The 12,975-nt window shown below is 51.8% G+C and overlaps 5 protein-coding genes across 5 annotated transcripts; all 5 read left to right on the forward strand.

Annotated features, from left to right (window-relative positions):
- Positions 1-512: 512 nt before the first annotated feature.
- SNOG_01785 (hypothetical protein) lies at positions 513-1,220 on the forward strand (the record flags this gene model as incomplete). The annotated part of the gene is made up of 1 exon (XM_001792361.1): positions 513-1,220. The coding sequence occupies one exon, from the start codon at positions 513-515 to the stop codon at positions 1,218-1,220; it is 708 nt and encodes a 235-aa protein (XP_001792413.1).
- A 783-nt stretch (positions 1,221-2,003) lies between these two features.
- On the forward strand, positions 2,004-5,105 carry SNOG_01787 (hypothetical protein; the record flags this gene model as incomplete). Its single annotated transcript, XM_001792362.1, has 4 exons — positions 2,004-2,300; positions 2,364-2,558; positions 2,619-2,943; positions 3,424-5,105. 4 exons carry the CDS (start codon positions 2,004-2,006, stop codon positions 5,103-5,105), a joined length of 2,499 nt encoding a protein of 832 aa, XP_001792414.1.
- An 807-nt stretch (positions 5,106-5,912) lies between these two features.
- Positions 5,913-8,251, forward strand: SNOG_01789 (hypothetical protein; the record flags this gene model as incomplete). Its single annotated transcript, XM_001792363.1, has 3 exons — positions 5,913-5,962; positions 6,242-6,680; positions 7,115-8,251. 3 exons carry the CDS (start codon positions 5,913-5,915, stop codon positions 8,249-8,251), a joined length of 1,626 nt encoding a protein of 541 aa, XP_001792415.1.
- A 316-nt stretch (positions 8,252-8,567) lies between these two features.
- SNOG_01790 (hypothetical protein) lies at positions 8,568-9,576 on the forward strand (the record flags this gene model as incomplete). Its single annotated transcript, XM_001792364.1, has 2 exons — positions 8,568-9,226; positions 9,342-9,576. The coding sequence occupies 2 exons, from the start codon at positions 8,568-8,570 to the stop codon at positions 9,574-9,576; spliced, it is 894 nt and encodes a 297-aa protein (XP_001792416.1).
- A 266-nt stretch (positions 9,577-9,842) lies between these two features.
- Positions 9,843-12,006, forward strand: SNOG_01791 (hypothetical protein; the record flags this gene model as incomplete). The annotated part of the gene is made up of 2 exons (XM_001792365.1): positions 9,843-10,435; positions 10,482-12,006. The coding sequence occupies 2 exons, from the start codon at positions 9,843-9,845 to the stop codon at positions 12,004-12,006; spliced, it is 2,118 nt and encodes a 705-aa protein (XP_001792417.1).
- Positions 12,007-12,975: the final 969 nt, after the last annotated feature.

The raw sequence follows: 12,975 nt of genomic DNA on the forward strand, positions 1-12,975 counted from the left end.
TCTGGAGAGGCAATGCTTTCTTTCACCCGCAGCCGGACCTATTGTCACCTGAGCAATGGGGAGTTCACTCACACCAGGCAAGAGATCCGAATGCAGGTGCCTGGCCGTCACAATGTCCTACAAAACGTTAGCAACCTCACCGCGACAGGTACCCAGCGCATTTAATAACCCCGGATGCTCGCCGGTAGTATCTAAACCGAGCCACTTCAAAAACTACTTCACAGCCGACCGATATCCACCAATCTGAACCAGCGATCTAACTCCCAAAACTCACAACAACGCAAACAGACTTCTGTTTTCAACCAATTGATCGCTTCGACGTCAGGACAGCGCGACGCACTCGTTCGCTAGTTCAATTCGCTAGCACATGCGACCAGAGGTCTCGCTCTAGCAAAGGCATGCCATCCCTAAGCTCTGCTCCTTCGCACTCCTCATGTTCATCATCCTTCTATAGTGAAGTCAGGCTGTCCGAAACCAACCCTACAGGCACGCAAATCCACCATCGATCAAAGATGCCAGCTACTACGAATGGCAGCGAGCACGGGCATTACTCTGACCACTCTACCCTCGCTGATGCTTCCGCTGATAATAATAGCAAGGCTGTACCAGAGCTGTCACAAGTATCATATAGGTTTGAAACTCCGGAAGAAGTGGAAGGACGTCGTCAGCGCGCCATTGTCTCAAACCTCGACACTGAAGAGAGCGGCCTCAGACCACGAACACCTCCGCGTCGTCGTCCTCAAGTCACGAGTGCTGGTAGTATCTCCCTCGAAAACTCTTCTAACACGAATGCCTCGAGTTCATTGGTAACAATCTCTACAATGATGGACAATCTTGGCGATCCAGATATTTCTAGCAGCGGGCTGCATCCAGGTAGACCAGAAAACCGCAGTGTCGCACTCGCCTCTCAGCCTACTATCACCTCGCCTGACTTAGGTGAAGACAGCCGGCGGGCTGCACCACGACGTGAGGATCGATTCAAGGCTCTCAATGCTCTTCCAGGTCGTAGGACAGACGCCCCGACTCACTATGACAATCTGGATGATATTGGTGCACAGGGTCCAACAAGACCGGTGTCAGGTGTTGAACCTTCACGCCGCCCCAAAGATCATTTAGTTGGCTACATGAGTGACAGGTTCGTTACTGACCTTCAGAACTACCAGCCGCCCCAGCGCGTAAAGCTGAAGAATCGCAGGGCGAGGCGCCTTTTCTGCTTCTAGCGCTCCTATGCTCAGCTCTATTTTATGAAGCGCAGTATGAACAGGCAAAACGATAAAGAGCGCCGCACCTGGTACATCACCAGCACTACGAGCACGTTTCGTTCAGTCCGTTAGCCAACCTCAACTAAGTAAGAAATTTAATTTACGTCGGTCTCTCTGAGCCCCTCCCTCGTTGTGTTGAACTGACCAACGCGGCTCTAAACAGTACTGACCTTCCACTGATTAGGATACAGACAACTCGAAGAGCTGTGGCACCTTTGTTTGTGTTCCGGGTACTCGACAATGTTATTGTATGGCCACTAGTCTCCTCGCACCCCACACCACTACCCGAAGTCCACCAATGCCAGGCGTGGGAAGCGCACATGGTAGACCCACGTACCAAACAAGCCTATAAACCTAGGCGGCAATGGCCTCCGTAATGAGTAAGCTAACGAAGAAAATCGGTGATCCCTCCATGTCAGATCCGAAAGTTTATCTTCGGGCCTTCAATAGGGGAGATCTGACAGCGGCAACCATCATAAATTCACTTCAGTCGCGAAGATCACTTGCTCCAGTTTCCTTCATTTTACGCAGCCTTGCAGCGCAGATCATGAGCGTTTGATGCCAGCGACAGATCACAGGTCTTGACCACCCCGACTCTTCGCACTTACACTCGTTTTTCCCTAGTCATTTTTATCCCTTGGATACAGGCATCATCCCGGGTCCCGCTTTGCCTGTTGGAACCACTCACTTACCAAATTTATCACACTCTCTTTATAGCAAATCACTCACTAAGTATTGAAGATGCTTTTAAAGACCATCGCGGTCGTTGCCGCAGGTTGCATTCTCAGTCAGGCAGCTGTCCCGAAAATCCCAGGGTTCTCGCTCACTTGGGCTGATGACTTCGACGGAGGTGTTGATTGCTTGCCCAGCTCAGAGAACTGGATTATCGATACTGGTACTTCATATCCTGGTGGTCCAGCAAACTGGGGCACGCAGGAAATCCAGACCTATACAGACAGTCCCGCAAACCTCAATCTGACGGGTGATGGCAGCCTTCGAATCACGCCGCTCCGGCATGGGAACAATTCGTGGACCTCAGTAAGTACTACACTAAGTAGCATCTGTCTGAGCGACATGTTCATGTGCCAACTTCATTATCAGGCTCGTATCGAGACTCAGCGCACAGACTTCCAAGCCAAGGCTGGCGGCAAGATGCGTATATCGGCTCGCATCCAGATGCCAGACGTCACTGGCGAAGCCGCAGCCGGCTACTGGCCTGCCTTTTGGAGCCTTGGTGATACCTATCGTGGCAATTACCAAAACTGGCCAATGATTGGCGAGTACGATATCATGGAGGTAGGTCGCATTTGTGCCGATCGAGAGCAATACACATGCTGAACTGCTGCGCTTCCCTAGAATGTCAACGGGGTCAACCAAGTTTGGGGCGTGCTTCACTGCGGTACAGCACCCGGCGGCCCTTGCAAAGAGTTCACAGGTCTCCCCGCGACAAAGAGGTGCCCCGGATCACCATGTCAGGGTAATTATCATATCTACACAATCGAAGTCGATCGCAGCTGCAAACCGGAGAAGCTCTCCTGGAGCGTCGACGACATTTGCTACCACACCGTCACTGAGAACGACATTGGCAACAAAACCTGGGAGCAAGCTGTACATCATGGACACTTTCTTTTGCTGAATGTCGCCATGGGTGGTGCCTTTCCAAACGGCAACCGAAACAGCAGTACGCCAATCCCGGCAACTAAGCCCGGGGTTCCGCTGTACGCGGACTGGATCGCAGTGTACAACTCTGTATAGCTGGGCTGAATTTGGGCACGATCAGAAAGTGAAAGAATCAAAAAGTAGTTCCACACACATCATTGGAAACAAAGGCTTGGTGATCCTTATCGTTCAGCGTGACACACTGACCGCTGCGACTGAGTTTAGGTTTTAGCACGAAATGAAATGACCTTGCGCTCTGAATCGATGCGAGCTACGTCGTCTTTTTTCAACCTTTACATCTATTTAAACATAGATGGCTTTATTGATTTGACCAAAGGAGTACCCTCATGGGCATCGAAATCGCGAGAAGCATGCGAACAAAGCTAGGGCTGCAGACTTGGACAATAATCCCTTCATCGGACAAAAGCGTGAAGAAGAACTTTGCAGAAGTATCTTCACGTGACTTGGTGGCTCATCGTTCACTTTCACCGGGCAACTGTAGCCGACTACCTGGCAACTGCCAAGCCTGTGAGCGGCTACAAGCAGCAGGAGCGATATAGCGTCTTCGATCTTGGTTTTGCTCCATCACTCCTACACCATCGCCGCGGCACAGAAATCCCAATTTATACCACCACCGCCCTCTCGTTTCCCAGGGCGATGGATCCATTCTTTGATTCTGGCGATGGGGTAGCGGTCTCTCAGCCGTATCACTCCAAGCATATTCATGACGTCGCACGAAGCAACTCGATTTCGTCAAGCGCAAGCGTTACAACAAACTCGCGCACCGCTTGCAGCAGCACAATCACTTGCGCTTCAACACACTCCACATGTCCGACAATCACTGTAGCTCATCGAAGTCCGCCACCACTGCCAAAAGACAGTATGGCGGTATACTATCACTACGACGAGCAGGGAAACCTGCAATCGACTACCGCTTATGATCCGCTCATGCAGCAGGGTGCGGGGAGTTTCGACCCTGAGCACTATCTGCAACGAGGGGACGTAGTTGGAGCCTATCTGGCTCGAAGAGATGCCAAATACCCCGCTTCTGCTATCCCAAGGACGTACGACCCTCTGAGATCTGGATTGGATGCGGATGGGCGAGACCAGCTGGCAACTTACGGCAACCAGTCCGCAGGAGGCGTACGCCACGAAACCGAAGATGAACGCAATGACTCATACGATATGCAGCCCGACAAGCTGTCTCTCCATGCCGGTATTGAGGACTCTGACGGTCTCGTGGCGCAGGCTGGACAATATCATCCATATCCTAATCCGGAAGATATTCGCCACTTGCATACTCTCCACAGCCTTCTACCCTGGATCCATCCTGAGCGAAGACTGAATGCTCTGAGTGGTGCAGCCGTAGATATTATCGAAGAGGATACGAAAACAGTCCTTGCCCACGATGTCCCGAAAAAGGTGCTCGTTCTTCTCCTCGGCCGAAACGTGGTGACCAAGTTCATCGGGACTGTTGGCATTAGGAAGAACGATCGTTTTGATGGCTTCCAGAAAATCCAGAAGATGTTCATCCCGAGAGGTATCTCCAGCATAGCAGCGATGAGGATATTGCTAGCTTGGCTTATGCGCGCATGCCGATTTTACAATCTGAGCATGATCAGACAGTTTAACGTCCCACACAGCCTTTTCGCTGCATCCACTCTCGCTCAAACTTTGACGCTGTTCGGTCTCCACAAGGACGCTTTGCGTGTCGATCAGGCCATCTCCCAGGGTCATTTCGTCCGGCCAATATATGCGGACGAACTCGAACAGCTCTGGAACTGCCTTGGTCGATACAATCGATACACATACGCTGCCATCAAGGTCGTGGGAGAACGACTACGCGCATATGAGCAGACCGGTGCTTCCAAGGAGTTCCGCAAGCCGAAGGAGATGCTAGAACTTTTGAACAGTCACCCAGATCTAGATGCCCTTGTTCGAGACGCGGCGCTCAACGAGCAGCACAGACCAAGCTTTAGCACCGAGTGGTGCGGGCCTGCACGGGACAGCCAAGATTCGCAGAGGGTGTTTAATGGATATCCAGCAAGGGGACCAGGCAGGACCTTGCCATCGAAACCACCAGGTGTTGTCGTGTTAGAGCAGGATGCGATCCTCGAGAACTCCGACGTGCCGAAGAAGGGTCGCAAAGTAGGCATCCTTCGAATTCTGCCCGCACGCATCTAAGAGTTCAGAGGAGTGAGGGCACCACGTGCTAGATTTTGAGGAATTATAACCAGCTTAATGATGGCGCTCTGGATTCGACGCCTGGGTAGATCTTCTCGTTGAGTTTCGTACTTCTCTTTTCGGATGCCACGCAGCCTTACACACGGAAGAGAAATGGCGCTGGCGGCGCCAGGAGTAGGACATAATGATGCCACGAGGGAATGTATAGACCGAATCAGATGGCATAAGCATGAGGCGATGTCATCTTGATGAATTTGGTAATGCGGCGATGAAAGTGTGGACGAAAAGCTCAGGGAGGTTCAGGAGGTGTTCTACATAAAGCCAAGCACGAATCAGTCATAACATCTTAGTCAGCTCTGTCTGACTAAGTTAGCTACCTTCACCACGTCCCGTTGCCAAGCGTGCCCGACATGATGCACGCGACAAAATTGTGGATACCCTTTCGATATCGGTTTGCTGTCCACGAATGGCATGCAATAGGTGTATAACCATCCAGTTGGCCGTACCTAGGTAGGTATCAGGACAAACGGATATGAGGATGATTTGACAAGAAACTCTACCAACTAGACGAAGGCCGCTTCGACTAGGGTGGTACTGTCCAAGAATGAATAAATGGGCGCGAGCTCCAGGGCATGTTCCAGTCTGATTAGCTAACAAGGATCAGTGTAAGCTGTCAAGGATCTTCACAGCCAGTGAAGCGATGTTGTAAAGTTCAAGCAAAAGTTTGTGACGACTGTGATCTGTACATCCAGGGCAAATTGCTACAAAAAGTGTCACCCAGCCAGCACATTAACAGCAGCTTCGACGATGCAACGTCGAAATCAGCCCGCCAACATCGCTCACATGCCACCTCACAAGTGTCACATCAAAAGCTCGCCTTAACCTTTCCATCTAAGCCGCAAAGTCCCCAGAACACATTCAGACTTCACAGTGCCTCCATCTTTATAATCCCAACCTCTAAACAGCATCCGTCGAACCCCATCACCAAGCACCAACAAACAACAAGCACAAGCACAAATGACCGACCCTCGCAGACCTACCACAAATCCCTTCAAAGAATTTCCTCCCAACCCAGCAAGACACAACACCCATGCAACCACGCAACGCAGAAACCGCCACCAGTACGCCCTACCTAGATTCGACTTCGAAGACGATAGAATGGATCCACTTATGACCTACGGTGTTGAAGAACCCACTCGACAGAATCCTGAAGACGAAAGCTCACAGCGCCAACAACGCGCACATCGCTACTACAGCACGCAAATCCTCACGCCCTCCATCCCCGTCTCGCCCTGCATAAACGCCACAGATCGCGCGCGCCGGGCTCGTCGCTCGCGCATACGACAGCCTGGCGACGTCGATCCCAACGCTGAAGAAGTGTTTTGCGATATTACGCCTCTGCTGCGCGAGAAGAAGACCAAGTCAGTTGCGAAGAAACGGCAAAGTGAGTTCGAGACTAATGATGGTGATGATGAAGAAATTCCTGAGATGGTGCTGGAGGAGGATGAGGAGGAGATGGATGGAGAGTATGAGCTTCTCAAGAGGGGGGAGGGGCTGGAGATGCATAATGGGACTGTGAGGAGATGGTATAGGGGGTTTAGACACTGATGGGGTTTGTGGGGTGGAGCGATGATTAGTGATGTAGAGACGGCGCGTGAATTTAATGTTGAAGTGGGGAGGGTGTGTGCGTAAAGTAGTTGAAAAGATGTAGTTCTGCGCAAGCTTCAGTTACGTCTTTGTAAGCTGCCCGGGGTGACTTTTAAGTAATTACTTCATCGAGCTCTTCACAACTTTCTTCACTAGTCCGTATCTCTTGACAACTCATCATCACGGCACCATGTTACCTCAGCACTTCACCTTGCTAACGCTGACATATCCAACAAACAAACCATGCTCCCGCCTACAAAATCCGACCCATGCCTACACACATGCACTTTCCCAAAACTACGAATACCGACTTCGACCGCCCACTAAATACCAGCTTTGAAGATAGTATCCACATGCCTCAGAACAACAACAACCGTAACCGCCGTAGGGCTGGAAACCCGCAGCCGCCCGCAACTGCTCCGCCGGCGCGGAACATTGGCACTGCGACTGTCCAGCGTACACCGCAGAGCCAGACTCGATCCGGTCAAGCCTATTCAGCGCCAGCTTGCGATGAAGCGTCCAGTACGTTTAGGAGTACGAAGCCGAGTTTCGTAATGGCCGACGCTGAAGCGAGAGTAGTTCTGCCGATCAGCCAAAACGATACACGAAAGTCTAGCAACCCATGGACGGAGGGCTTTGAACAGGAGGTGAGGAGTCGTATCCGCCGAGGAGACAGTAGACCCATTGCTGAAGGACATCAGGGATCGGTTAGGAAGCCAGAGCCCAGCACGGAGAAGGTGCTGTACTCCAAGATCCACGAGCAGAAAATTACGCCTCAGGCGCCAGCAGAGACGCCTGAAACAGGGTTTTTATTCACTTCACACCTGGGAAATTCGCCATCGTCACCACTCGTCGACAAGTCGAAGTCTGGCGCTTATCCTACTTCGCCGATTCTCAACCATGTACGCAAGCTACGCGAGGACGACCAGGACAGGGTATTTGCCCAGTTAGGAGAAGACTTAGGATGCATGGTGTTCAGATCAGACGAGCCAGCGAAAGAGGAAAGAGAGAATGTCAAGAAGACCTCGTCGGCCCGTTTCATTCCCCGCATGGACTTGTCGTCTGGATCGGACTGGTCGAAGCCGTTGCATGCGATTGCAAAGTCACCAAAGCCAGTTGTGCCCGAGATGGAGGCTGTTCAGAGTAAGCGTCCTGGCGTCAGCACTCCAGCAAAAGCTCCGCCTATTGTAAATCGCGGCCCGCACCAGAAGTCTAAGATCAATCAGCTGGCAGAAGCAACGGCCGAGATCGATGTCTTCCAAAACATCATAGTCAAGCCGCCAGTGACACTCTCTTCTGCACAAGACGTAGTAGTCCTGACGCGACGCGCTTTGAACATTGCCAAGAATCCGAAGAAGTCTACTGAGGAAGCCACTAAGTCCACAGATTTAATTGCGTCGTTTGATTCGGATGATTTTGAGATAGTAGATATGCCAGAGATTGGCGAGAGTGAGCAGAATGGTGTGCCGAAGAAGTGGTTTGGAGGACTTCGTCGCTAGCCTTGGGAGCGTGAATTCCGTATGAATAGTCTCGTGGTGGATACAATGCAAAGCAATTGCTTTTTTCATGTTCTGAGCGAGATAGATTGTTGTAAGGAGCGTGTTCACCTCACCGTGAAGGCCCTTGTTTCAAAAAGATACTTTAACCTGCCACAGGAGCTTCCACCAACCACACTTTTGAATATTGAAGGGCAGCTGTCTTTCCAACAACAATAGGGTCATAACGTCCACAGAGATTCACAAAAGTATGGCACCTTAGCAGCTGCATCAGAGAATTGCACTCGAAGCCAGCTGTCGCGCACGATGTGCATTCGGCATGGACGCTCTGCGCTTCGGCATCCAAACAGGCGAGGTCGTTCTCCATCAGCTATTGAACTTGGCGCATCACGAGCGCCGCTCAATCGTCGGACAAGGTCCATATATCGACATCTACCTTGGCGATATCCGAGTTTACAAGCGCACTTCTCGACCCTTACTTTTCGCGTCGTGTCCGGATATTGGTCGCTTCCTGTCGCCGATACAGGGTTCCTTCGCGGTGTGTCTACCAGATGGATTTACCAACGCCTTAACGGTCAAGCTCGCGGTCTTGTACATGGAGCAGTATTTGCTCAGTCCCAGGGTTCGCGACGTGCCATGGAAGGTCAGCGACGATTTTGCGTCGTACATTTGCCTGGCTGAGCTGTTCGCGTATAGCGGCATGTCGCAAGCTACTTATAAACTCGAAATTGCAATCATCCAGGGTATGCGGGAGCGACCACTCGATGTTGAACAGATTCGTGGCACCCTGGCGCGCGAGCAAGCGCGTCGTCCGTCCAGATATGCCGAAACGTTGGCGAACAACATCTTCACATTTACATGCGTAGCCAAGATCGAGCTATTCATGCTCGAGTACGAAGTAGAGCCGGCCAAGTCGTACGAGGACCGGGTGAAGGGAGGGATACAGAGGAGAGCGGCCACAATTTCGAAACCTGTTGGGTAAGTCTTGAAGAAGCCCTATCGGTTTCACTTGGCAACTGTATTCTCCTTGCACTACGCAAGAGCTCTTTATATCACCCTGGATTCGCTCAGGACCCTGCTAACAATCTTGAAGGCAAGCACAAGGTCGCGCAAGGCGGCAGATGAAGCAGGTCGAGGACATGCTGGCAGATACGGCCAACCTTGCGCTCAAGCAGTTGGTGTGGACAGAAAACATCCTTCCGGTTACATTGCCATCACAGCCTGCAGCATGGCTCGAAATTGGACTTGTGGGCGCCCGAGGCACAGCCGATGGTCATTCCGGATTGGGGAAGATTTTGCTCAAGAGGGCGAGTGACTTGGATTTATAGGAACAGCAGTCACAGTAACAAGAAGAGAATGGATTTCACGCAAAGAAAAACCGGTTCAAACAAGATGATTAGGGTGTATATGAGATGTTCACGTGCAACGAGAGTAACGATGTTCAATGGCAAACGGATAAGATAAAGTCCTGCTGCGCCTAGACGGAAGGCCCGTGCGCGCCAACGTCATCGGCTTCCGCGTCGTCCCTCATCGCTCTCCACGCGTACACGAAGGCGGCCATGTCTCTCTTCAGCATGCAACATCTCCTAACACCATGTCTTCCACTTCGACCCCGCTCACGGCGGCGCAAACGCACGCTCTATTCGACATCCTGATCCACCACCAGCTGTACTCGGAAATCGAAGCGTTCAAATACCCCTCCACCATAAACCAGTATGGATATCCGTTCAAGAAGCCTGAGGGCACACAGTCAACCAGCCCGTTACTGCAGAACATGATCAATAAATTTGCCCTGACCAATCCTGCGCTTAAAAGTCTAAGTCAGGAATTCTGGCAGGACAAAGTTGGTGTGCTAGTGGCAAAACTCGCCGAAGCCGAGCTCAGCGAGAGTTATGACAAAGGCGCCATTGGGTCACGAAAGGCTCTCGCGACAGCTGCAAGCAGTATAGCGGAGTACATTGCGCGAGGCATGCTGGGGGGATACCCAGTCACGAAAGGGCAGGATGGCTCCAAAAAGGACTACGACACCAACAAGCCCGAAGATGTTCAGCGCGGATTCGATGATTTGATGCACGGCTTGATATACGGTAATCTGCTGGAAGACATGTTCGAGAAGGTCAAGGAGACTGGAAAGCTGGAAGAACACTCAGGCGTGGTGCAGGCTGGGCATGAGTATATGCTGTTAAAGTGAGCAGCTTACCTCCCATTACTAGCCCTAGCTAACCAGCCTCAGTGCCGCATCTTTTCTCCACCACGTCTTCGTCATTTCCCCGGATGGCCAATACCTCGTTCGCGTGCTCGAAAACGCCCACAAGCTCATTCCATATATGGTTATCAAGCAGACGTTGCGTGTGGGAAATGCGGCAACCATGATCAACGGAATGGTCAGGCTTGTTCTGGCAAAGCTCTCAGTCACGGCCATGACGAATTGGATAGGCCTGACAAACAATTCGAACGACGGCATGAATTTGCTACAGCAGATCATTTCTACTGTTTTGGCGTGGGACACTGCGGAGTTCTCGAAGCGCGCGGCAAAGCTGGAGTCTGCACGTGATGCGCCCGAAAAGAAGGTCTTCAAGGCGATCAAGAACTATGTGTACGCATCGAGGGACAAGCACGAAGCTGTGCGTAACAAGTCGATACAAGAGTCGAAGTCGATTGTCGCAGTCATTCTTGAGAGCGCAGACCCGGCGGTAGACGTTGAGTCACTGAGTGAGAATCAGCACAGTGTCGCCATGGAGTACTTCAGCACGTACTTGTCAATACGGGACCGCGAAGAACTCACTAAAGTCTCTTGCAAACTCCAGCCGGACACTATGACTGCCATGGTTCGCGAAATCGTGACAGCCATGGACCCTGTAATTCGTGCAATACACAACGCAGTGGATCTATCTGGGACTATTCAAGACACCGAAAACTTTCTCACGGACCTTATCAAGACGTCAAAGCCCAAGAGGAAGGGCGGCAGGAGCCGTCAAGCATCACGAGAAAGCTCTCCCGCGCCTTCTGCGCCTGCTAGTATCGCAGATCAAGAGGCCAGTGAAGTACCCACAGTGGAAGACTATGTTCAGCTGTTACGAAAGCATGCGCCGTCCGTGCACAAGTTTGCCCATCAGGTCTGCAAGAATGCCCCGGATCTTGCAAACGACTACCTCGTCTACGCAAAACGGATGTTCTCCGAGTTCAAAGTCGACGATCATGCAAAAGCTGCGGAAGAGAGAGGCGAAGGTGGTGCCGGCAACATGAGCGCCCCGCTACACGCCATGTTCTCCAGCCTTCCCAACGAGAAGCAAGAAGAGTTGAAGAAGCTACTGGATGACCACGAGAACCATCTCAGCCAACTCAAAGACACGTCTTTGTCCCGGCTACAATCGATAATGCAGCCATCAACATCACAATCCAAACCTCCCAGCCGTGGTACAACCCATGGCCCTGGCATGTACTTATCGCGCTGGAACTCACTCCTCGACTCTACTTTGATATCGCCAGCGACCGCCCACGGCCCCGTCCGCCGCGGCTGGCAAGTCAAAGGCGAGTTGGACGGCAAAGGACTGAAGACGTCGACATCCCTCCTCGACAACAAGAAGAGCAAGGACAGGAATAGCCAGATGATGGCGAATGGCACCGGCGACGCTGAAGAACGCAAAGAAAGGAAGAGAGATGCTCTAGAAGAAGATAAGATGACGAAGATATGGGATGGCATGAGGGATGGCTGGGTCGGTGTCTGCAGGGGTTTGGAGGTTATGGGTCCGGATTAGTCTGCCTCGAATCTGCCTTGCGCTTTTGGCTATTGCCACGATAGGTATCACGGTCAGACACGAAGGCATATTGTGATAGCGCGAGTGACGCTTGCATTGATCTACGTACATACAATATTTCTTCGGTACATTGAGTTATCTTGACGGCAGACCTGTGTAAATCAGCCACAACAATCGATGAACGGCCACCAGCGATCATCCACGCAGCAATAATATCAAACTTGATATTCGCTGCGCCTTCTATCGCAGTTTATTCCACGTTGCACGATTGGTGGAATATACGCGTGGTCTGTACGCGGGTCCCGTAGCGGGACGGTCATCTCGGCCAGCGAACGATTCTACTGGCTCGCTGAGGACACCGCCTGATACGCTGGCTTCTGAAACTTGTAGGATCCCGATGGGGTTATGCAGATGGCGTAGCGACTCTGTGGATACGATGTGCTTATTTTCAGACATGTGAACGAGGCTGAATCGTCGCATATGTTGTGGTGGACAACCTTCGCGAGGCTCGATACAAGAATGGAAAGGGGCAAGCGCACCTCACGTCCCATTTGTCTTTCGCTTCACCACACGTTCACTTCATCACGTCACATCAAACGCGACACCAACGTGCATAGCGCGATGTCATTTCCTTTCCTGTCATAACGAGTCGAAGCCGGGTCCTCCCTCTGCGATGATCAGTCGTACCCTCACGCACTAGCGGCACAGGCGCAGCTTCACAGCCTCGTCCTCTGCAATTTCGCCCTACGTTCAGGGTCCACGATGTTGTCGTACCCAATTAGGCCTGGGTGGCCTGAACCGCCTAACTCTGTGCTCGGACGCTTATCTGGATACGAGAGCTTGTGCATAGATCCGGGCACTTTGTGGTGCTGTGTGCCTGGCACCGAGTTGGAGATTGATATAGACATATATCTGCTCTGCTGCGGTTCCGTTTGAGGTTGCGTTACGCTAATGTCATAGACGGTGTGC

Source organism: Parastagonospora nodorum (assembly GCF_000146915.1).
Source record: "Parastagonospora nodorum SN15 chromosome Unknown scaffold_2, whole genome shotgun sequence".
Classification (NCBI taxonomy): Eukaryota; Fungi; Ascomycota; class Dothideomycetes; order Pleosporales; family Phaeosphaeriaceae; genus Parastagonospora; species Parastagonospora nodorum.